We start from the raw sequence: 24,630 nt of genomic DNA on the forward strand, positions 1-24,630 counted from the left end.
GGAGGGAACCCACGCAGACACAGGGAGAACTTGCAAACTCCACACAGGAAGTACCCGGAATTGAACCCGGGTCGCTGGAGCTGTGAGGCTGCGGTGCTAACCACTGCGCCACTGTGCCGCCCTTTCTTTGTTTAATTTTGTTTGCTCCAACATGAATTAACTCAATAAGTTATGTGGTGACTGAAATATTAAGTTATGCCGATTGACAGCCAATGGCATGGACACATTCTAATCTCTTTGAGTCAGGAGGGGAATAATGCAGAAGTTCAGAATAAGGTTCAGACATTGGCACTTCAAACTCACAAGGTTCGAGATCTGTCAAACTGTAATTGTTTACATCAAGGAAATGGCTCTTGCATAAAAGACATCTCTTGTCACATGTGTGGTTGCTCATCTTTGGTTCTGGCAGGAGATCCAAACTCGGTGAATTGAGCTTTGCAACATGTACATGTCACATCTGGAAGGTCTATGAAGAAACCACTCCAATTATTTCACCCAAAGGTCAAGTTGTTTTTCCACTTTAGTAGAAAATACATTCCTTAATTGGTGTTTCCCTTGTTGACTTGCTCTAATTGTATTGCTTTGAAGTATTGTGCTAAGTCAGTTCCTTGCTGTATCATCTGGTTTATTTGTATCATTTAACTGGTAAATACATCTGACCAAGTAGTTTTGGCCACAATGCATCAGTGTTGGGATGAGTGTGAATTGTGAGTGGTCTACTCTGTGACGGGTTTGCAGTGAATATTGGTTGAGACAGGAAAACACGACTTCTTCAAGAATTACCTGTTTTAGATAATGTCAGCATTGTATAATGTTGAGGAATTTTTAAACCAGAGCACAGTTGGAGATGCAGTGTTATCTTTGTCTTACATAATAACATTGATTTTTCCAAAAACAATTAGCATTAATGTAGTTGTGTAAAATTATTTCAATGATGTAACTTCCCATTGCTTTTTGAGCCCTTTAACAGAGATAGAAAAATAATTAAGCTGTGAAATTATTTTCTTTTAGACGACACTTGAAGTGGATGGAGACAGATTCTGCAGTATCCTGCAGATGCAAATGATTTCATTTGAATAAACGATTATTCGTTACCTGACACTGATCATACCTGAAAGTCATTTGGAATTTGACTAATGAGCAAATGTCCCCTAATGTGTGCTATAGAATAAACTTGACACACGCAGGCATTGAGGTAACCTGAACCCCAGAGCTCATGTGATGCCACTATGATGGAAATGAAGTATTTTTGGCTCTGGTGCTTTATTTATTGTTAAAGCCAGTTATTGCTAGATGATTCTGCAAGTTACCAAAAATAAATGTTATGGTCTAAGATGCAAAAGGGTCACTTCAGATGTGTTATTATAAAAGCATTTCTTGACGCCTTTTTGCTTGGGTGTTGGTCTATTCAGTCTGGCCGTGTCTGGTATCAGCAGACAAATTGTGTTGTCTTTGAACTTTAACTGGCAGCTGTATCTGTGTGGCTAAACATCCTACTGTAATTCAGGACTTGTGAATGGCTGAATGTTTAATATAATTTAAAAAGAGACACTTTTTAATATTCTTTTCTCCCCCAGTGTATCTCCAAAGAATTTTGGATGGTATATTTCTCCCAGTCAGCCCTTATTCTGAACCCAACTGAGATACTCGACCAGCCCAAGGCTCTGTGATGATGCTTTGCAACGTATGTGGTGAACAAATGTGACTCAAGGACCTATTTTATGTTGAGTTAATTCAGAAGAACTGCCTTCTAGTTTTGATATTTTGATGGGAATAGAGAGTTTTGTAATTATTCATAATAAACTGTTTTGTGCTGAGTACTGTTCATTTACTTGTTTGATATTAAACATGTTTGTTTACTGGTTTGTAGTCTATGTCACAGTCTAATGGAATGTATATTCTACTGTTTTCTGAAGTTGAGGTGATCACGTGGCAGCATGTGTTGCATTCCAGTAAGTCAGAATAGCGTGACAAGGGTTCTCTGATTGACCCTTGGGTCTTGCTGCATTTGCCAGATATTGGGAAGGCAAAGTCACCGTCTGGTTTGTTGGAGATGTGAGGTTTACTTGCAGGAGTGTTTGACAACACTGTAGCCAATAAACTGCTTGTGTAACCACCCACCCCCCCCCACCCACCCAAAATGTAATAACTGCCTTCTACATTCATAACAGATACAGTCTTCAGCTTCTTCTCTGCCTTGTGGACTTCTTCCTTCAAATTTTACCCATGCCTCATGGAAGTGCTGACTTGTGATAAGTCATGGTTCCACAGACATTGCCCAGTCTTGTATCCTGTTCAAGCGTCCAATCTTCATTAATGAGCCCCTGTAGTCAGTATTGGCACAATCCATTAGGGAACACTGGAACACAATCATGAACAAGAACCCATGGCTTATTCTCTCCTCCTTGCTAGCCTAGGTGTGCTGAGGCTGACTGTTGCTTCCCCTATGGTCATTGTGGCTGAGGTCAACTAGATCTGCACCAACTGGGGATTAACCTGGAAATTTCCTGTTCTGTACAGTTCACTGGGTAGCTGTAGCCTACTATTTCCACTATAGCATGCTACCATGCTTATGTACCCAAACTAATATATGCTGTGAACATTTGAACTCTAGAACGTAACATGCCTTGCCTAATTGTAAGCAAATATTGTTACAGTTTAAAGTGCCTTAAAGCATTGCTGTGTCTGGTATATTTTGGGGGCAGAATATTATCTACTGTGTGTAATGACTAGGGTATCTTAAGCCTGGAGTGTGTTCAGAACTGAATTGCATATACATGTATTTGTGTGTGCTCGTGTGTGTAGGTTTTATAGTTCCTGCACAGTTATGGCGTAGTGAAGTGTGAAAATAACATTTGATTTTTAAGTTGTATAAGCCCGTCTGTTTTCTCACGGCACAGTCCATTCAGTTTGAAGTTACTGATGGGTTGGTTGTTATTTGCATGTTAACTGACATCACACCTTGATTATGGTTTGGGCATATAACTGCACGGTTATACTGCTGGATTTATTGTGTTCAGTTTTATATTCTTTGCTTTTCAGTTGTGGCTAGAGTTAGTGTTCATTTTTTTAAGAGGTAACTGAAATAACTGGTTAGTCAATTAAAAATAACAGGTTACGCAGAGAATAATGGAATAATAGCAGTTGGTAGGAAAAGAGACAGAAGTGTAAGGAGAGAGCCAACTATGTAACAGCCCCGACAACCAATTTTATCTGCAGTGCCTGTGGAAGAGTCTGTCACTCTAGGGGCGGCGCAGTGGTTAGCACCGCAGTCTCACAGCTCCAGCGACCCAGGTTCAGTTCTGGGTACTGCCTGTGCGGAGTTTGCAAGTTCTCCCTGTGACTGCGTGGGTTTCTGCCAGGTGCTCCGGTTTCCTCCCACAGCCGAAGACTTGCAGGTTGATAGGTAAATTGGCCATTGTAAATTGCCCCTAGTGTAGGTAGGTGGTAGGGAATATGGGATTACTGTAGGGTTAGTATAAATGGGTGGTTGTTGGTCAGCACAGACTCGGTGGGCCGAAGGGCCTGTTTCAGTGCTGTATCTCAAAATAAAAATAAAATAAATAAAATTGGCCTTTATAGCCACTCTAGGCGCTGCTCCACAAACCACTGACCACTCCAGACGCTTACCCATTGTCTCTCGAGGCAAGGAGGCCAAAGAAGAAAGAAAGAAAGAAATGGCTAGCTGAGAATGATTACAAGTTCGTAATCATATGAAAGGCTTGCATAGCTTCACAAACTGAAGGTAAAGTGTTATAACAGTTTCTTTAGATCAGATGTTGGCTATGATATCACTTCAAGACATCATCTCTATGTTGTAATGCATACAACTGGTGCGGCTTTATATATGTGTATATGTATATATGGATAGATAGAGTCTACTCTTAATTCAAAGTTATGTAATTCACATGATCTGATCATTTAAATTTTTGCCACACTAATTCCCCAATTGTAGTTGTTGACATTGCTTAAGTCAAATTATTGGATAATTCAAAAATTTTTCAAATGACCGGGAATAGACTGTACTTGAATCCATCTGTATCCTGGCAGTAGCTGCAATCGTCGATGCTCGTGTTCAACATGCTGGATCTCAAGGTCTGAACACTATGATCTCTGATTGAGTTGCTCTACAGAGAGCTAGCATGGACTCAATGGGCCAAATGGTTTCCTCCTGTGCTGTAATGAATCAAGTTTAATATTTGTGAAGTGATCATTGCAAATTTGACAAGAGTAATCAATTGTTGGTTTCCCAGGAATGAATTAATTTATTATTGAGCTTTTTTTTTTAGAAAAATGCTAGTGCTGGAAATCTAATGGTTGTCCTTAGACAGCTGTGTTCCCAAATTGTTCAAAAAATAAGTGCAATGGGGAAATGGTGCATCTTTTTTTCTCTTCATGTCCTGTGCCATTCTGCCCCTGAACAACCTCTATTACTTTTCTGGTGTCTGCACCTGACTGGGGTGCAGCAATACATATATTGCAGGAAAATGGTGTCAAAGGGCTCTGAACTCAAAATCTCATCTAATTGTACCAGCTGCATATCCGGGCCAAATTGTACCTGTAAAACCCTGACATTGCTATTTCCTGCAAGATCAATTAGCTGCTTTCAGGCTTAAAGTGACAGGCTGGTGTTGTTAACCGTGTTTTAAAAAAAATTGAAAGTGGTTGAGCTGCTTGCAGAACCTGCTGCTGAGTGTTGCTAGTCTTGCCCACCGTGATGGACATAGTGTTCTGCACTGTGTCATTCCTCCTCTTGTAATATGACTTATTTGAGGGGAAGCAATCAAGAATCCTCCTGGACAACTGCTGAAGATATTTACCTGTCCCTCTCCTAAGCCACAAGCAACTATCTTGCTCTCGCGGAGCAAATCCTTCCCCCAACTGTACAACTACTCTACCCTGACCCTGCATCGAAAGAGAATCCTCCTAGTCACACTACAGTTCACCCCCTATTACTGCACCCATCATTCTTCACAGCCATGCTTCTTTTCTCTGTTTCTCCATCTACTGCTTGTCACCATGATGCTGCTCTTTAACCAACCCCCTCCAACACTAACTCGCGGCACTCAACCATCTGATCAGAATGCTGCTGCCATCCCAGCCGTGAGCAGTTCACAGGAGCAAGACGTGAATGACAGACACCACAGCAGTGCGAATTCTGCTTGGCTAAAATACATTTCCACATTATCCAATAATCATTAGCAGCACTGGCCTGCAAATTTGCAGTGCAGTACATCCTCCCAGCCACAAAACTTGATATTACTTTACTGGGGCTCCCATTGTACCTACCCCTTTAAAGTGGCTGCTGCCTTTAAGGCACAGGAAGCACCCAGACTTCCTCGAACATTTTTACCCAGTGCCCTATACCATTCCTGGTGTATTCCTACATTATGTTTTTTTTATATTCATTCATGGGATGTGGGTGTCGCTGGCCAGGCCAGCATTTATTGCTCGTCCTTAATTGCCCTTGAGAAGTTGGTGGTGAGCTGCCTTCCTGAACCGCTGCAGTCCATTTGGGGTAGGTACACCCACAGTGCTGTTAGGAAGGGAGTTCCAGGATTTTGACCCAGCAACAGTGAAGGAACGGTGATATAGTTCCAAGTCTATGACTGAGATGAGGAGAAATTTCTTCACCCAGAGAGTGGTGAGCCTGTGGAATTCGCTACCACAGAAAGCAGTTGAGGCCAAAACATTTTGTGTTTTCAAGAAGGAGTTAGATATAGCTCTTGGGTTTAAAGGGATCAAAGGATATGGGATGAAAGCGGGAACAGGTTATTGAGTTGGATGAACAGCCATGATAATGAATGGCGGAGCAGGCTCGAAGGGCCGAATGGCCTACTCCTCCTATTTTCTATGTTTCTAAGTCAGGATGGTGTGTGACTTGGAGGGGATCTTTGTGGTGATCTGCCTTCTTGAACGGCTGCAGTCCATGTGAGTTGGGTACACCCACAGTGCTGTTAAGAAGGGTGTTCCAAGATTTTGACCCTGCGACAGTGAAGGAACAATGATATAGTTCCAAGTCAGGATGGTGTGTGACTTGGAGGATGAACTTGAGGTGGTGGTGTTCCCATGCATTTGCTGCCCTAGTCCTTCTAGTTGGTAGAGGTCGCAGGTTTGGAAGATACTGTCTAAGGAGCCTTGGTATGTTGCTGCTTTCCACTTGTAAGTGGTACACACTGCTGCCACTGTGCCTCGGTGGTGGAGGGAGTGAATGTTTGTGGATGGGGTGCCAATCAAGCGGACTGCTTTGCCCTGGATGGTGTCGAGCTTCTTGTGTGTTGTTGGAGCTGTACCCATCCAGGCAAGTGGGGAGTATTCCATCACACTCCTGACTTCTGCCTTGTAGATGGTGGACAGGCTTTGGGGAGTCAGGAGGTGAGTTACTCGCCGCAGGATTCCTAGTCTCTGACCTGCTCTTGTAGCCATGGTAGTTATATGGCTACTCCAGTTCAGTTTCTGGTCAATGGTAGCCCCTAGGATGTTGATAGTGGGGGATTCAGCGATTGTAATGCCTTTGAATGTCAAGGGGAGATGGGTCGATTCTCTCTCATTGGAAATGGTCATTGCCTGGCACTTGTGTGGTGTGAATGTTACTTGCCACTTATCAGCCCAAGCCTGGATATTGTCCAGGTCTTGCTGCATTTCTACATGGACTGCTTCAGTATTTGAGGAGTTGCGAATGGTGCTGAACATTGTGCAATCATCAGCGAACATCCCCACTTCTGACCTTATGACTGAAGGAAGGTCATTGATGAAGCAGCTGAAGATGGTTGGGCCTAGGACATTACCCTGAGGAACTCCTGTAGTGATGTCCTGAAGCTCAGATGATAGACCTCCAACAACCACAACCATCTTCCTTTGCACTAGGTATGACTCCAACCAACGGAGAGTTTTCCTCCTGATTCCCATTGACTTTAGTTTTGCTAGGGCCCCTTGATGCCATACTTGGTCAAATGCTGCCTTGATGTCAAGGGCAGTCACTCTCACCTCACTTCTTGAGTTCTTGACATCTTTTGTCCATGTTTGAACCAAGGCTGTAATGAGGTCAGGAGCTGAGTAGTCCTTGTGGAACCCAAACTGAGGGTCACTGAGCAGGTTATTGCAAAGCAAGTGTCACTTGATGGCACTGTTGATGACACCTTCCATTACTTTACTGATGACTGAGAGTAGGCTGATGGGATGGTAATTGGCCAAGTTGGGCTTGTCCTGCTTTTTGTGTACAGGACATACCTGGGCAATTTTCCACATTGCAGGGTAGATGGCAGTGTTGTAGCTGTATTGGAACAGCTTGGCTGGGGGCACGGCAAGTTATGGAGCACAGGTCTTCAGTACTATTGCCGGAATATTGTCAGGGCCCATAGCCTTTGCAGTATCCAATGCCTTCAGTCGTTTCTTGATATCACGTGGAGCGAATCGAATTGGCTGAAGTCTGGCATCTGTGATGCTGGGGACTTCAGGAGGAGGCCGAGATGGATCATCAACTCGGCACTTCTGGCTGAAAATTGTTGCGAATGCTTCAGCCTTATCTTTCGCACTGATGTGCTGGGCTCCCCCATCATTGAGGACGGGGATGGGGATATTTGTGGAGCCACCTCCTCCAGTTAGTTGTTTAATTATTCACCATAATTCATGGCTGGATGTGGCAGGACTGCAGAGCTTAGGTCCGATCCGTTGGTTATGGGATCGCTTAGCTCTGTCTATTGCATGCTGCTTACGCAGTTTGGCACGCTGATAGTCCTGTGTTGCAGCTTCACCAGGTTGACACCTCATTTTGAGGTATGCCTGGTGCTGCTGCTAGCATGCCCTCCTGCACTCTTCATTGAACCAGGGTTGGTCTCCTGGCTTGATGGTAATGGTAGAGTGGGGGATATGCCGGGCCATGAGGTTACAGATTGTGGTTGAGTACAATTCTGCTGCTGCTCATGGCCCACAGCGCCTCATAGATGCCCAGTTTTGCATTGCTAGATCTGTTCGAAATCTATCCCATTTAGCACGGTGGTACTGCCACACAACACGATGGAGGATATCCTGAATGTGAAGGCGGGACTTTGTCTCCACAAGGACTGTGCGGATGGTCACTCCTACCAATACGGTCATGGACAGAAGCATCTGTGGCAGGCAGATTGATGAGGACGAGGTCAAGTATGTTTTTCCTTCGTTGGTTCCCTCACCGCCTGCTGCATACCCAGTCTAGCAGCTATGTCCTTTAGGACTCAGCCAGCTCAGTCAGTAGTGGTGCTACCGAGCCACTCTTGGTGATGGACATTGAAGTCCCCCACCCAGAGTGCATTCAGCACCCTTGCCACCCTCAGTGCTTCCTCCAAGTGGTGTTCAACATGGAGGAGTACTGATTCATCAGCTGAGGGAGGGCGGTAGGTGGTAATCAGCAGGATGTTTCCTTGCCCATATTTGACCTGATGCCATGAGACTTCATGGGGTCCGGAGTCGATGCTGAGGACTCCCAGGGCAACTCCCTCCCGACTGTATACCACTGTGCTGCCATCTCTGCTGATGAGTGTAAATTAAGTCCAAGAGGAAATTGGGACACTGAGGTCGAGGTCTTGGCACAGCACACTTGATGTGTGCAGTCCATCCAAATGCCCCATTTTCCCCTGCCTCCTCCCTCCCAACAGCACTGGTAGACAAAAGTGCGACTCTAGAAACACAACATTTTGGAAATGCATAGCATGTCAGTTAGTGACTGCAGGAGGGATTAATCTTTTAGGTGGGATCTTCATTAGAACTGAAACAGTAACCTTTCTTTCTCACAAACACTGGTCGAGCAGCTTTGTGCTTCTACCATTGTCTGTGTTTCTCCATTATTGATCTGTTCTTTTATTCTTATTGAGGGAGATTTTTATTTTGTCAAATTCTGGAGGCTTTTAAACACATGAATAATTGTTGTTGCAGGGCCATCACGCGCTCTTGTTCTTGGGAGGAATGCCAGCTCATCTCAGTTTTAATTCACAAGATGCTGAGTGACTGCAGGTCCTGACTAAACACTTACTCTTCTCCAGGAGTACTCTTTGATCTGGAAGGCAGCTTCTGAATCAGAGGATTAGTAGCATAATACCCTCATGAATGCTTTTATTTTTGTATGGATTTCTTATCCTTTGGCCTCTTCATCTCTTTCCCCCACCCCTCTCCCCCCAACAGTTGAAAAACTCCCTAAGTCCCGCTCTTGGCCAGGCAGGAGAACTTTGCCTTGCCTCTGCCAGTACTATAAGCAGCAGGTGTGTGACTGCAACCTGAGTTAACTGGCTGTCAGGTTGTTGTTCCCTTCCTCCCTGTGACAGTTGCCTCTCGAATAAGTAACAAGTGAGTTTTGTGGAGAATTGTGGATTTGAGTCTGCATCCTGAAACCTTGTGGCACAATACATTGTGGAGTGCCAGCAAGTGCCAAATGTATTACCCTCATTCTAGGATTTGTTGTCAAACAGGAAAGATAAGCACATCACTACCAAATACCTTATGATTAATATATATTTTTTAAATTGTGCAGTGGACAGTTTAAAGTCAGGAGAAATACATGCAGAAAACTCCACAGAAGGAGCAAAACCAGGTAAACATGCTTTGGACACTAAGCTGCATTCCGCTTCTGACCTGAAGTCTCTTTGCAGTCACATGTGGAATAGACCAGTACAGTATGATATTGCAAGCCATTTAAAATACATAGGATGCTTCCTTCCAAATAAATAATGTTATTGAAACTACTTTGTTACACATCTTTTTGTTACATTTACGATCTTTTTTAACTATTAAAATTGCTGCTTTAAAAAAAAATCTTTTACATCAAGCCAATCCCCGGCTATGTGCGTCTATGCAATTAACAGGCACTAGTGTTACTTAATGTGAATGTCACTGCTGTACCAGTCTATGATGGCTCTGAAATTACACCGTGTGAGACATTTCCCTCTCTATCATTATAGTGGAGGAATTAATCCATTTAAAGTGAATGGATTAATGCCCGTGTTAAGATAGCAGAAAGAGAAATTTCAGACAAACACATTAAGTGTTTATAAGTGGTGAAATTTCAGGGCCAGTGTGAATTAAGGCTGTAATGCTATTCAACATTATCATAATCTCAGTTTAAAATATCGTTTCAATATATCATGATACATTTTATATGACATTTTAGAAGCTGTTCATAGGGAAGAACAGTTGTGCAAGTTTTGTTCTACAGAAGTGAGCGTGTTTCAGTTTTCATGGCTTGGCCAACTGCTGGGCTTGCGTGCAGAGTGAATAACACACTTCAGTGAATTATGGCTAAGTCATGCGCCACATCCTTAGACCCAGCTCCAAAGATTCATTCCACCAGAATATTGCACAAACGGCACTGCGTCATCACCATAGGCCAAATCCAGTCCTTGGGAAGGAGGCCACATTTGAAGGGAATGTGTATCAATGATCTCCCACTTGGGGCTGCCTCTTGAGCAGAGCTTCCCACCGGGATGCTGAATGTAACTGTATATATGTTTTATTTGAGAAGCCTGGGTGAAGTTCAGGACAGCAGCGAGATGGAAGCATTCAGGAGAGAAGGTGGGCCGTATCAGGAAGCAGTCATTAAATGAGCTTTGGTTTCAAAAGCATGTAGACTGCAGGGAAGACTGAGGGATGTGTGACATTTCACTGTTTTGAGGTCATGAGTAGGAATGAGCTAAGAGCAGTCGAGAACGTGTATAGAATGGGGTTGGGGGGAGGATTGGATGTCAAAAATGTGGGTTGAATTGCAGAAATGACTTGTGAGTAAATGGGTTGATGATAAAGAAAACATCTTGTGTTTGAGAGCTTTGCAGTTCAATGTTAATGCATGTTCAATTTCTATTGGGCTAGTATCCACTTTTATTTCTCTTTCACTCCTGACAGATGCCAAAAACACTCTAAAGTCCACCTTACCATCAAGTGCAGTACCCTATCTAAACATCAAAATCCTTAGAGAGTCCCTTAGCTACAACTTAATGATAGAATACTCATGATGCATTGACGTTTTTTGAGCATGCCCAATATAAATGCAAAAGTCCCATTCAGTAGTATCAAAGATCAAAACTCTCGACACGTCCTTTAAAACAAGGCCATTTTCTGAAGTCATCTGTACATATCTTTTTTTAAAAGGAAAAACTAGGTTTGTATGGCACAGAGTTGACTTGACAAACTAATGAAACAAGACGGCTGATGCACTCCTACTGCCGTTTTTTTTTGGATTGACGTAAATACTGTGAATATTATGGGAAAGTTAAGAAAATAAAGGCCATAAGGTGTAGATTTAATTTTGGCATTTCAGCCTATGTTTCTTCCCCCCCCCCCCCTCCCCCTGCTGTGCTTGGACAGCCTGTAATTTCCCATTCATCAATGGGCGGAAGTTCAGAAGCAGTAGCCCAGCATTCAAGTAATACCATATAAGATTGACAAAAAGGATCTCGATCCAATTCTTGCAGTTTTTGGCACTTGATTTTTTTTTTTTGCAAATTGAAGGTGTGGGGAATTCTAGGTCATTCTTGGTACACAGTATATTGCACATTTACATTGGCTTATGATAGTTATTGATAAGGAAATGGTTAACTGTTCTGAATGTACAAAAAATTTGAGGCACTTCATGTTGGCCATAGAAGTTCTACAATGGGGCAAGATTTGCTGAAACATAGGTTTTGATTGTAACTGGTGTGTCTCTGTTACTGTCAGCTATGCTCACATTGTAGGCTCAGCAGAGAATGGTTTCGAATAGTACGCAGAAGCAGCACACTGGTAGTTATTACCTTACATTTCCTTCACTACGAAGTACTTTTGGATTTTGTTTTTTCTTCCTTCAACCAGTGTTAAACATGTGACCATCTGACATGCCTGCATTTCTGGGGTCATTTATGTGGTAAGAATAAGCATAAGGAATAACCTGCAGAGCTTTGGGGAAAAGAGCAAGGGAGCGGGAGCAAACGGGATAGCTCTTCCAAATGAGCAAGCACAGGCATGATGGGATGAGTGGCCCCCTCCTGTGTTGAAAGATTCTATGACAATCGGGCCTGGTAGCCTCCGGTTCAAACCAGCTTCCACCCAGAAGTAGGCAGTTGGTGGTCGATGCTGCTTTAACTGTGTCTGTAATCAAACCAGGGACAATCTGGAATGACTGTCCAGGCGCTAAGAACTAAGATCAGCTTAGCAATACTCTGATCATGCACAAGCCAAGGCGGTGAATGTGGACAAGCTATCTGACCATATCGGGCATCACAACCAGTCGATCCTGTTCTTGCCTGTTACCTATACCGTGTTTCGATGCTATAGGCATTAAATGATGAATTGCAATCACCAGGCTTTGTTGCATAAATACCAAAGTGCAATCATACTCACTATTAGAACAGGATCTTTTCCTTTTACTGTTTATTTGCCCCCAATCCCCTCCTGAAGGTGCTTAGTCATGATGAAGTGCTTAAGGTTGCCAGAAGTCATTCATGACTTCACACAATTGGTTAAGTTTCACATGAGCCTCAATAAAGAGTAACCTCAGTTATTTGACTGTGGAGTGCATTACAGTCAGGCCCGATCCTATCCTTAGACAATGGCCATAGGCACAGCAGGAGTTACTGCATGGTAATAAGAGCACATGCTACCCCAGAAAATGAAGTCACCCAAGAATCCCCTCATTGAGGTGATAATGGCTATTTTAATTTTGGGGGCCTTACTACAGATACATTTTAAGAAGATATATGAGTCAAAGTCAAATTCTGGCTCTTTTTAAATTTTCTGACCTATTAGTTTCATTTTTTAGAAGAGAAGGGTACTTGGACAGAGGACATCTAGAGGACAGTCTCAAAATTAAACCTGAGACTTTCAATTGTCAGAGGAAAAACTTGGGGCATTCAGAAATGTTTCACAATGTTTTTGTTATTCTTTCCCCCTCCACTCTTCTCCTGAAGGTGCTGATTCTAATTGGGTCACAGTTCTACAGACACAGACAACACTCCAGGACCTCACCCAACTGACCATTCATCATGTGTGAGCTTAAGACAGCAAGGCTGTTCAGTCACAGACAGCATCACAATAGATGCTGCCCTTACTGGCTGTCTGCACACATATGCATTCTATCAAGAGTAACTGGGTAGCACAAGAGCTGGCTGTTTTTGTTTTTATTCCATTGCCCTACTCTCCACCTCGCTAAACCACTCACGTGGAAGCCATGTCGAACATTCCAACTGCTGTCCCTGCTGAAATCAGCTAACACACCACCAGTCTGTAAAAAAAAACATTGTTTTGAAATACCTTTGAAAAGGTCAGGCTAATGGTTGCACCAGTATTTGAGCAAAATACCAAATACTGCACCATTTTTTGTTAAAATTGTGGTACTTTCACCTGATCCCTTGTACTCTGACCTGTATGAATGGATTAATTAATGTTGGTATCAATTACCATTACAGGGATAATAATGACAGTTGGAAGGCCAAAACAGTGAGGGTGTACAACAGTGAAAATTTGTGCTAACTTTACACTGGAAGGTTTTGAAAAACAGAGCCATTTAATATTTTCAAGCCTTTCTGGTCAAATCTGTCCGTGTTCCACCGATAGTTAAAAGTAATCAACTGGAAAATAAACTGCATGATATCTTGATCATGCTCTTAATATTAAAAACAAAATTGCCTTCATTTCCCTGTCAGTACACAGCGTGGGGAGATTATGTTGTGATATTTGGGTCTATTTCCGAGATGGACATGGCTATAAAATGCTACAAGAACAGTAATTTGAATCTGCCATTATCATGTTGCTATGACATGTCTTCCGCTTGCAGCAATAATCTTATCTGGATCAAAAGTGAACATTGCATTAATTTTGATAAGGAGGGATGTAACCCTTAAAGAATTGCCTTGGATGGTTGACACAGAGCATGATTTTCCCCTGAGCATTTCAGCGCAAGTGCTATGTGCCCAAGAAACATTGGGATCAGAAAGAGGGATTTTATGAGACCAGGTATGTGCAGTAACAACATCTGCAATGACCTATTTCGGCTATTGAACGTTACTTTAGAATTGACAAACATTCAACTTTGCAGCAGCACGGCGAAAACGTGACAAGTGTGTGTCCTGTGTATGGATACAAGTCAGATGTGATTGCACTTTACAGAAATTCAGGGCTATAAACCTTCAGAACACAGAGTCTTAAATATGCTCAAATTCGTCATCTCGAATGGGGTAAAAGGTCAGCAGTGTAGCTCTGTCCCGTGAAAGTGGCGGTCAATTTTGTACTGATGTGGCACTGGTGAGGATTGTGGAGAGATTTGAAGTCTAGACCCTGTCTGCTCCTTATCATGGAATGATTACAGCACAGAAGGCGGCCATTCGGCCCACACCTGCTCTCTGCAAGAGCAACTCACCTAGTCCCAGTCCCCGGCCTTGCTGAGGGAGAAAATGTGCTGGAGGACGTAACAATGGTCATTTAAGATTGGGGCAGCAAATAAGATCAATTATATGGGGGGAGGAAAAGGAGATGCAGAGGATTTATCAGAGCTGTAATGTACTTGCCTTTCAACCCTGCCTGGTGCTGCACACTGGAGTAGATGTGTTATCTGTGATGTTGCTCCTGTTGATAAAAGCCCCTCATTCTCAGGGAGTTGTGCTGTCACTAAATGCTCTTCAGCGATGAGCACTTAACTTACAGTCTATTGTGGTCAAGGTTTATTATGTGCTACCCCTTTTCCCTTCTCCTGGGGAGGCAGGGTTTTGTGTGTGTGTGTGTGTGTGTGTGGTGGGGGGGGGGGGGGGGAAGGGGTGAAGATGGTTGTTCTAGAACTGTAAGAATGTACAAGACAGAAAAAGACCAGTCTGGTTAATCCAGCTGGTCTCAATATTCACTATGGAATGTCTAAGGGAGAAAGTTAAAGGTCAATCATTTCTCTTTACCTCAGAGGCAAAGAAGGCAAAACTTTGAATCACAATAACAGTTCTTGTGGTGCTTCCTGCTCACTGTATATACAACATAAAAAACAAAAGTTAAAATGGCCTTTGACGTGCCAAGAAACATATATGTTATGGGTGTTATGAATAGAGGAGATGCCTGAACATCCTGATACCGTTAAGATTCCTTTTATCTTTAACCCTCAGAGGCCATTCTAACTTCCTTCCATGATGTACATACAGTGAACTGGCGACTGTGGTACTCCTGCATATTCTGGTTTACCAAGTCTCTCCTGTTTCTTTTTTTTAAAATTTCTTTTTAAAACATTTTTTTAAAAGAAAGCTTTCACCAAGTACAAAGAACAATTATATACATACTGGTTGCTTATTCAGCACACCAAATTACACTGCTACATTGGGTAGTTAATACTTAACTGAGGCCTTATCAACTCTTTTCTTTAAAATTAGATATGCGTAATTGTACAACTTTCACCTTGGGAAGCTACCACTGGCTGACTGAATTAGCCTTGAACTCTTGCCTCTACTGCATTTCCTGAGTGTTTCTCTTCTCCCAAAAGTGACGGTACAGCTTTAAGAGTCTCCTGCTACACCCAGGCTCAGTAAACTTTTCACAAGCTCCATTCTCAGTTCAGTTCACACAGTGACAGTGGAAGGATGGATCTCTCCTTCCCCTGAGTGAAGTATTTTCAGTTACCTCTCCCGTTTATTGTGAACAGCTGGCAGAACTACTTCCAAACGTAATCATTTCTAGAAAAATATAGGTGTAATATGATTGCTTTAGTTCAGAGAGTGTACAGGATGAAAATGATCCTTATATTGCAGAAGCTTGTACAGTGCTTTATTAACACTAAAAACTGCAGTGCGACTTCGAAGATCAGTACCCGAAGCTTCACCGTCTTGAGGTCATCCTTATTTGGGAGAGAATACCCTAGAAAATCAAAGGAAGCCAATGTTAGTCATTTGGCTGCAAGGTATAATATTTTGTTCAATATTACTTTTCCAAACATTCATTCTGTTAACACAGACTATCTTTTGAGACTGGGCAAAATAGTTTTAAACCCTTGCAAGTGATGCAACGATTAGTGCCTATGACGCCCAAATTCATAAATATGACTTCTCCGTATCAGTTACCCAGGAGTGAATATGCCTGCTTACAGAATGAATGCCCATAACTCTCCTCCTTGCATACTCACTATGTTGGACTGAGGCACTTCCCACTGTCTTCTATGCTCAATGTTTCCCAGGATCTGATAACATTGGTTACTCTTCCTTTTAGCTCCCCTTCTTCCTACAATCGACATTCTTTGAAAATTCAAACTTAGTGTCAACTTCCCACACTTCTTCATTTATCCCAACTATTTGCAACCTTAGTTGTGTCTTGTATTACTGCTCATCATTTACATTTCTTAGTTCAAAAAAAAATGTAGCGATGGGCAAAAACAATTAGTGGGCTGCCTGCGAAGTGGAGACGTGCACTACTCACAGAAAGTACTTGTAGTTGGAAGGTTTCATATCATCAATGTCTCTGGGTGAAAGTGGAGGGAACAGAAGATCAACAATGTTAAACTTCTCATTCTCTTTGAATACTGAAATCATTGGCACTTAATGAGAGGCCAAGTGATTTCTTCTGTCAATTTACAGGACTAATTCCGTTTTATAAAATCCTGCTGTTGAGAGCTACATTGGACTGAATAGGATCTTCAAGCATGGAGATTTTTTTTCTATATCTGATAATACTAGAACTTGAATGCCATCAACTACTGCCTGCAACTTTAATTATTAAATGTAATGATGTTTTACAGTTAAGAGTGTGACAAAGTTGAAAATCAAAGAAATATGTTTGTGGTGCTAACCACTGGCTTTGAATGGTATTCTATTCATCACCTTTACATATATGAGCAAAATGAGGCTGGTATTTTTTAAAATAAAAGCCACTGAGTAAATAACAAGGACAATTTGTACAAACACCAGCACCAGTATTGAGGGCACCAGCATCAGGACCAGGCCTTTATCATCCAGTGCCATCAATCCAGTCTGGACGTGCATACTGTAACAGAAATGCAGAGTTCCATGTGGAAGCAGTAAGAGTTCTGTAAGAACTGAGGATATTCTGAAAATCAGTACTGACATCAATTAGGCTAGTCCTAAAAAAAAATGGAGAAGGGTCTCGGGTGCAAATGTGCCATTTTTTCTCCAATTTTGAAATTGTTAATTGCTAGGATTGGAATTCTGGAAAGATGGCTTCAAATGAGTTGAATGTCCTTCTTCATCCACACACATCGGGTTATCTTCCAAATGATGTGAAAGGGGAAATATTAGTGTCAGCAGCAGTGCCTGGCCTCAAAAGGTACTGTGTCTCATTAAAATGCTGCTGGAGAACTGCAGTGTCAAATGGATACCCCACTGCTGCTTTCCGGTTCTAGGTTGGTGCAATATTGGGTGGCCTGGAGGCTGGGTCCAGCTGGCAGGAAGGCAGGTGTGGGAGAGGGGTTGGGCTCTTGAGGTAGGGTGAGGGGGGGGGGGGGGAATGGGGGCCAGGTAAACCTGAGGCAGCAGCAGCCCACAGTATTCTTGAGGAGCCTCAAAGAGCTCCTTCTAGTCTGACAAAAATCATTTTAAGACTTGGGGCCACTTCTGTGCTACCACCAGGTTTTGTGCTGTACCCTCCACTCAGTAAAATCACATTAGGCTGCTACATGTGATTTTCAGAGGTTAATGAAGCTGCTGCCTGAATCAGGCAAATGCCCCAGCTACCCAGTGGAAGGCCCCAGGAAAAATGGCGGCAGTGTTAGGCCAGGTGGTAAGTCCCCGACCACCATTTTAACTGCATCAGCACCCTATTTCCATCAGGTGAACGGAGTGAAAATCTCCTCCACGGGGTTTAGTGCAGCTAGTGCTCCATCATAACTGCTATTAGAAGTATTTATTACATTGGCTATTGTACAGCCGCAAATGAAAGCTGTGGACTAAAAGCTCAAAAGGCCTATTTGCCAGGGATAAGGAACTGATTGATTTGTTTCACACTTTCACCACCAAAAGGTCAGAGGACAAATTGCCAGACGACTCAGATTTATCATTCCTCCGCAACTCACCCCAAACTAGATCACCAGGAACCTTGGATGCATCACCTTCAGCCCAGTGAGCCTCTCGAAGTTAGATATTTCCCTCCTCTCCATGAGGAACATAGGGACAGGAGTGGGCTATTTATCTCCTCCAACCTGTTCTGCCATTCAATGGCTGATCTGTAACTCCATAATACTAACTCCTTTCCCCCAATTCCTTAATACCTCTAGTCAACAAAAATCCATCCATCTCAGATTTAAGCTCATTTAACTGCTGGGGAGCTTGGTTGTGTTTACACTTGACTCCAATAGGTTGTTGGAGAAATTGAGGATCTTCTCTATCACCAGGTGAGTTGGAAGAACACAGAAAAACAAGATTTAAAAAAAAACTTTCAAAGTTGTTCCCTTCCAGTTGATGACGCTGCCAAACCAGGTAAAATTTGCCAAACTCCCAAATGCGTCTTAGAAAATGAAATTGGGAAGTCAGTCGAATTCTCTCTCTTTCATATTTTGTTTTAACTTTTCAGTGGATTCAGACAATAGTTCCGTGGTTCATGGGACATCATGTTGAAATAGCACGGCTTGATAAAATACTTTTAAGCCACGGTTTAAAGAATACAGAGGACGACATGAACGGCAAAACTTTGCACAGATGTGACCAATTGCACGTCATTGACGTATGCAAGGCTGCCTTTGACATTGCGTAACACACATTCCGCACATAGCGTGCGTGTGCATTTCCAATTATACTCAGGTCTGTATCTTGACAGCTTTACATGCAGGGTTATAACATATTATATGACCATGTTTGTTACTGGGCAACCACTTCAATGATTCCTATACAATGCATTTTGTGGTTAAATAGCTAATAATAGACCAAAGTGTGTGTTTGCAAAGCTGTAACGTGATCAAGGGTTTTGAATGATACTTGGAAGCATACATTAAAACCTCAAACGTCTTGCAGCCTTGAGTACATTTTCAAGCTTGTTTATATTATTTATATTGTACACAGATTTCCATTTCCTATACATGCTCTCAAGCCTTTGGGAGTTTACTTGCTCCGTTGTTGCCAGTTTTTAGTTAGTAATCATTGTTAAAAGTATGGTTGTTTTCCCTGTGTGACCTTGTATCACATAGAAGGGTAGAGTTCCCAACCCTCCAGGACTGCCCTGGAGTCTGCTCTGGGAATTGGAAGACTCATCTTCAGGGCGATCCAGGAGAGAAATATTGGACATGGAGGAAGAAGACTGTTTAATGGACCAAAGAATCATCCAACTGGATAATGAAGAGCTGGTTCACTTTCCAATTGGCCGTGGGAAGACACTGCGCCCCGAGGATGGGCATGTTAGGCAACCAATGGCAGGACAGTGGGGGCGGGAATGTCGGAGGCGTTGGCAACGCTATAGAGGAGTGAATTACAAAGTCAATGCGCTGGATTTTAAGAGCCCACTGCCAATCTCGGCGGCGAGCTCAAAAAATAGTGGCCCAGCCAGGCGGGCTGCACGCCAGGGCCGCTGCGATCTTAAGCATGGTGGCTCATTTAAATAGCTGGGGCGGCCCACCCACCCCCCCCCAATCTCGTGGAGGGGGCGGGCTGTCTGTCCCTGGCAATGGTGTCAGCTGCCGGTGCGCAGGTGCCATTTTTAAAGGGCAGACAGCCCTGCCGGCAAATTAAAATTTTTGAAGACAAACCCCCTCCAAAATCAAATAAATAAATGTCTAACGTCACTTTCCCACCCTTCTCCCCCCCCACAATGACAATGACATTAACTATTTGTCCTTCCCCCCCAAAACACTTCCCTTTAATATCAGACCTTTACCCCACAAACTACACAAATTTACAGTTCAACCCTTCCCACCATCCCCTGCACCCATTACGTTTATTTGACCTCCCCCCAACCCCACCCTCACCCCCCCCCGGCACCCGCACTGAAAATCCTACCCCCTCACCCCTCCCCACCGGTGTTGCACCGCCTTTCCCCAGACGGGGATTTGAAAGTGCGGGCATGCCAGCCGCCACACTGAAGATAGCGGCGGGCCCTCACGATCGTGGGTAAGTGTATGTTAGTTCATTCTTTTTATTGATTTGAATATTTAGATTGTGGTCCCGTTGCCCAGCGACCGGGGGGGGGGAGGGGTGGGGGTGGGGGTGGGGGCTGCCCCAGAGCCTCGCCACTGCCGGGAGGATTGGGCCGGGCCCTCAAGGTGTTGAAGTCCGTGACAGGCCTCATCCAGAGCTATCTTCAGGTACCACTCCCCACCCCCCCCCACCACCACCCCCACCATGGAGCCTGTGCCTGGGGGAAGAACAAGATCCAGCTCGTGGTGTTGGTTGTAACGGAGTCAAAAGGCAGTGCAGTTTGTATGGGAAATGATGAACTCACCGCCTGGATAACTCAGTATCTGCAAGTAGCCTGGGGCATTTCTGCGCTGTGCTTGCTATTCCGAGGCGCCCGATTCTGCAGCTTGACTTGTTAGATTCTGAAGCACCATTAGTTTATGCTATTGAAACATTTAGCCTCTTCTGGCCATGGCCTAGCTTTCAGCTGTTGTGGTCCCGGAGACCATCAGCAGCATAACCAGCTTCTCAGTTCCAGGGGACCCAGCCCACTACTTACTGGGTCTGTTTACTGGACAGGAAGGGTATTGCAGCTTTCATTGCTCACTGCAGGATGGTTCGTCATCTGGCTATGTTGAAATGTTGTCCACTTCACAATTAAACATAACTAAAGCACCTAGGGGATATAACTGATTGGAATGAATGATGCTTGTCTTCCAGCTGATACGCTATTCCTTCCCAACCCTAAATCCTAAGCAGTCTTAGGACTATTCCTAGTGATTAAAGTACAGAGGGAGTGCTGCACTGTCGGAGGTGCTGTCTTTCAGATGAGATGTTAAACCGAGGCCTAGTCTGCCCTCTAAGGTGGGGGTTAAACATCCTAAAGCACTATTCAAATTAGAGCACGGGAAGTTCTCCTCAGTGCCCCGATCAACATTTATCCTTCAACCAGTACCTAAAACAGATGAGCCGGGGCCATTTATTTTGTTGCTACTTGTGGGAGCTTGCTGTGCACAAATTGGTTACAGTGTTTCCTATATTACAACAGTGACTATCCTTCAAAAGTAATTCATTGTAAAGTGCTTTGGGGTGTCCTAAGGCACTATATATATGCAAGTTTCTTTTTTTTTACACCAACTTCTGCTTTCTCCATTCTAAACTGCCTCCAAGGAGGAATAGATCAGGATCAACAGAGCAGTTGAAATGTAAAACAGTGTCTATTATATGAGAGATAAGTGGAAGCGTACCTTTCACTGTGGTGTAGCCTATTGGCGCCAAACATGGGGGCTACAGGGTTAAAGAACTGGCTGAAGAGGTTTCTATAAATTGAATCAACATCTCTACAAGGTCACTTCCTATCTCATGTTTACGTTAACTTATCAAGGCACGGAAATATATTGCCTCAATGTCTCTCTTTGAGTTTGTATTTTGAATGTTCTGACAGCCAGTTGACTGTGTAACTCCCCCTAGCTCTCCCAACAATTCATCATCCACAAAGGGTACATACTACAGGGGTCTTGTCCTCAGTTCTGGTACCAGTCTGATGGGTGGGACTGCCCGCAAGGTTCCTCCTCAGTTCAAGTTTCACCGATTGCCTCTTGCCCACAGTTTCACTCCTTGGCATTCGCTCTGTGGTGATATCTGACAGGATCTGCTTTGCTATTTCTTTTTTCTTTGACAGTAAGCTGGGGTTGAGTGCAGAGAGCGAGTCTGAGCAGTCCTGCCCTGTCTGGACAAATACTGGGAGTTAGTAAGAAAAATGTGAGCACAAGCCTCAGGCTCAGACGCTTATCAAGGGAGGGATGCCGTGCATTGCAAAATCATTTGAAACCATTGCATTTGTTTTTGCTTTTAAATATATTGAATGCCAGAAGATTCCAGAAATACATTGCATGAGAAGAAAGTCTAATTGTTTAGCAGAGCTTACTTAAATGCCAAACTTAAATACTTATTCTCAACTCTTAAATGCACCAGTATATAAATATGAATGCACAACATTCTTAACAGTAAATGTGTCACACTCTGGAATGTAAAAGGAGCCTTGTACAGACTATAGGTACAGATCTCCTTTCCAATTTGGCATTGTATTAGCAATCACACATGATTCAACCTGCATTTCATTAAAATTCTACTCTTCAAAGTTTATATTCTCCCTTCCCCAGCCTTCAAATTTTTAATAAGGCACCAGTTGAGCTTCCAGGCATTGCAGGAGGGGTGTTGAGATTAAATGTAGTCTTCAGGTGAAGTAAGGTTAGAAGACAGAGCTAATTTGACCAGGTTTACAGATGTAATCCAGTCTCCAGTTTATTGCCGTATATTCTGTCCTTAATTTTTGCATTTCCATTCTGACTGCTTGAGATTGATTTTCACTTACATCAGGTGGCTGGTGGCCCAAAAAATCAGGATCTCCACCTGATGTCTTCGGCGAAAGGCTAGACCATTTTGATGGTCAGGGTTCATTTCCATTCTGTTGGTGAGCTTCCTGCTCATTTCCAGCAGTGATGATCACGTCACACTTTGGGCTGGGGTTTCCAGTGGTCCTGCTGTGCATTTAAAGTGCGCTTGCACCACTCAAAAGGGCAGCAAGGACAGTAATTGCGGATCCAGGGCTCGGGTTATCTCCCGGGATACGTAGGTTTCGGAGAAATGTCAGCAGCCGGGTCTAAGGAGAATGAGCCTTGCCCACATGCAACCAAGCTTTTTGTTATTCATTTATGGGATGTGGGTATCGCTGGCAAGGCCAACATTTATTGCCCATCTCTAATTACCCTTGAGAAGGTGATGGTGGTGAGCTGCCTTCTTGAACCACTCCAGTCCATGTGGTGTAGGTACACCCACAGTGCTGTTAAGGAGGGAGTTCCAAGATTTTGACCCAGTGACAGTGTAGGAACAGTGATATAGTTCCAAGTCAGGAAGTTGTGTGACTTGGGGGGACTCTTGCAGGTGATGGTGTTCCCATGCATCTGCTGCCCTTGTTTTTTAAGTGGTAAAGGTTACGGGTTTGGAAGGTGCTGTTGAAGGAGCCTTGGTAAGTTGCTGCAGTGCATCTTGTAGATGGTACATATTGCTGCCAGTGGTGGAGGGAGTGAGTGTTGAAGGTGGTGGATGGGGTGCCAATCAAGTGGGCTGCTTTGTTCTGGATGGTGTCGAGCTTCTTGAGTGTTGTTGGAGCTGCACCCATCCAGGCAAGTGGAGAGTATTCCATCACACTCCAGACTTGTGCCTTGTAGATGGTGGACAGGCTTAGGGGAGTCAGGAGATGAGTTGCTCGCCGCAGAATTTCCAGTCTCTGATCTGCTCTTGTAGCCACGATATTTATGTGGCTGTACCAGTTAGGTTTCTGGTCAATGGTAACTCCCAGGATGTTGATAGCGGGGGGGGGGGGGGGTGGATTCAGCGATAGTTATGCCGTTGAATGCCAAATGGAGATGGTTAGATTCTCCCTTGCTGGTGATGGTCATTGCCTGGCACTTGTGTGGTGTGAATATTACTTGCCACTTAACCACCCAAGCCTGGATGTTATTCAAATCTTGTTGCATGCGAGCACGGACTGCTCCGATATCTGAGGAGTTGTGAATGGAACTGCGCACTGTGCCATCAACAGTGAACACCCTCGCTTCTAACCTTATGATGGAGGGAAGGTCATTGATGAAGCAGCTGAAGATGGTTGGGCCTAGGACACTACTCTCAGGGACTCCTGCAGTGATGTCCTGGGACTGAGATGCTTGGCCTCCAACAACTACAACCTTTCTTTGTGAGATATGACTCCAGGGGGAACGTGAGGAAGAACTTTTTTACATAGCGGGTGGTAATGACCAAGAACTCGCTGCCCACAAGGGTGGTGGAAGCGGAGACAATCAATGATGTCAAGTGTAAACTGGATGGCCACTTGAAGGAAATAGACTTGCAGGGCTACAGGGATCAAGTGGGGGAGTGGGACTGACTGAATAGCTCTGTGGCGAGCCAGCATGGATTCGATGGGCCAAATGGCCTCTTTCTGCACCGTAAATGACTCTCTGATCACAGCCAGAGGAGGGTTTCCCCCTGAATCCAACTGTCTTCAGTTTTACTGGGGCAACTTGATGCCACACTTGGTCAAATGCTGCCCCTCACCTCACCTCTGGAATTCAGCTCATTTTTCCATGTTTGACCAAGGCTTTCGTGAGGTCTAGAGCTGAGTGGTCCTGGCTCTCTCTCCCCTCCGGACCACTCCCACTGCCCTCATACATCACTATCCTCCCTCTAACATAAACAATAATTGAGCTTTGTCCTAAAATGACTTGCAACCAACCCATACCAAGACATGCAGCACCTTCTAGTGATTGTGTTTGATTTCTGCACTCACTGCTTCCCCTGCCCTGTGGGGAACTGACAGGAGGGGAGGAGTTAGATTCATTTAATAATTTTATGTAGGAGTTCCTGGAAGCTCGAGATGCCCTTTAACAAATTACATTTACAGTTTTTTTTGGAGTACATGCAGAGATCTCTTTTACATTTTCGTTTCCAAATGTGCTCCCCTTCGGTTTTGACCTGTGTGGATTGTGGGGCAAAGCCTGGAAGGGTGGGAATGCCGAGCAGAAACCGTGAAATATGGAAAAGCTCACAACTATCCATG

General features: G+C 43.8%; 1 protein-coding gene across 1 annotated transcript in view; it reads right to left on the bottom strand.

Annotated features, from left to right (window-relative positions):
* Positions 1–9,473: 9,473 nt before the first annotated feature.
* luzp1 (leucine zipper protein 1) overlaps positions 9,474–24,630 on the bottom strand; it is a 150,764-nt gene continuing 135,607 nt past the window's right edge. Inside the window, exons 3-4 of the mRNA XM_068011658.1 lie at positions 21,523–21,744; positions 9,474–15,822 (exon numbers count right to left, since the gene is read on the bottom strand). Coding sequence (XP_067867759.1) covers positions 15,784–15,822; positions 21,523–21,744 — 261 coding nt within the window. The 3' untranslated portion in view covers positions 9,474–15,783. The remainder of the gene's footprint in view (positions 15,823–21,522; positions 21,745–24,630) is intronic.

Source organism: Heterodontus francisci, chromosome 31, assembly GCF_036365525.1.
Source record: "Heterodontus francisci isolate sHetFra1 chromosome 31, sHetFra1.hap1, whole genome shotgun sequence".
NCBI lineage: Eukaryota > Metazoa > Chordata > Chondrichthyes > Heterodontiformes > Heterodontidae > Heterodontus > Heterodontus francisci.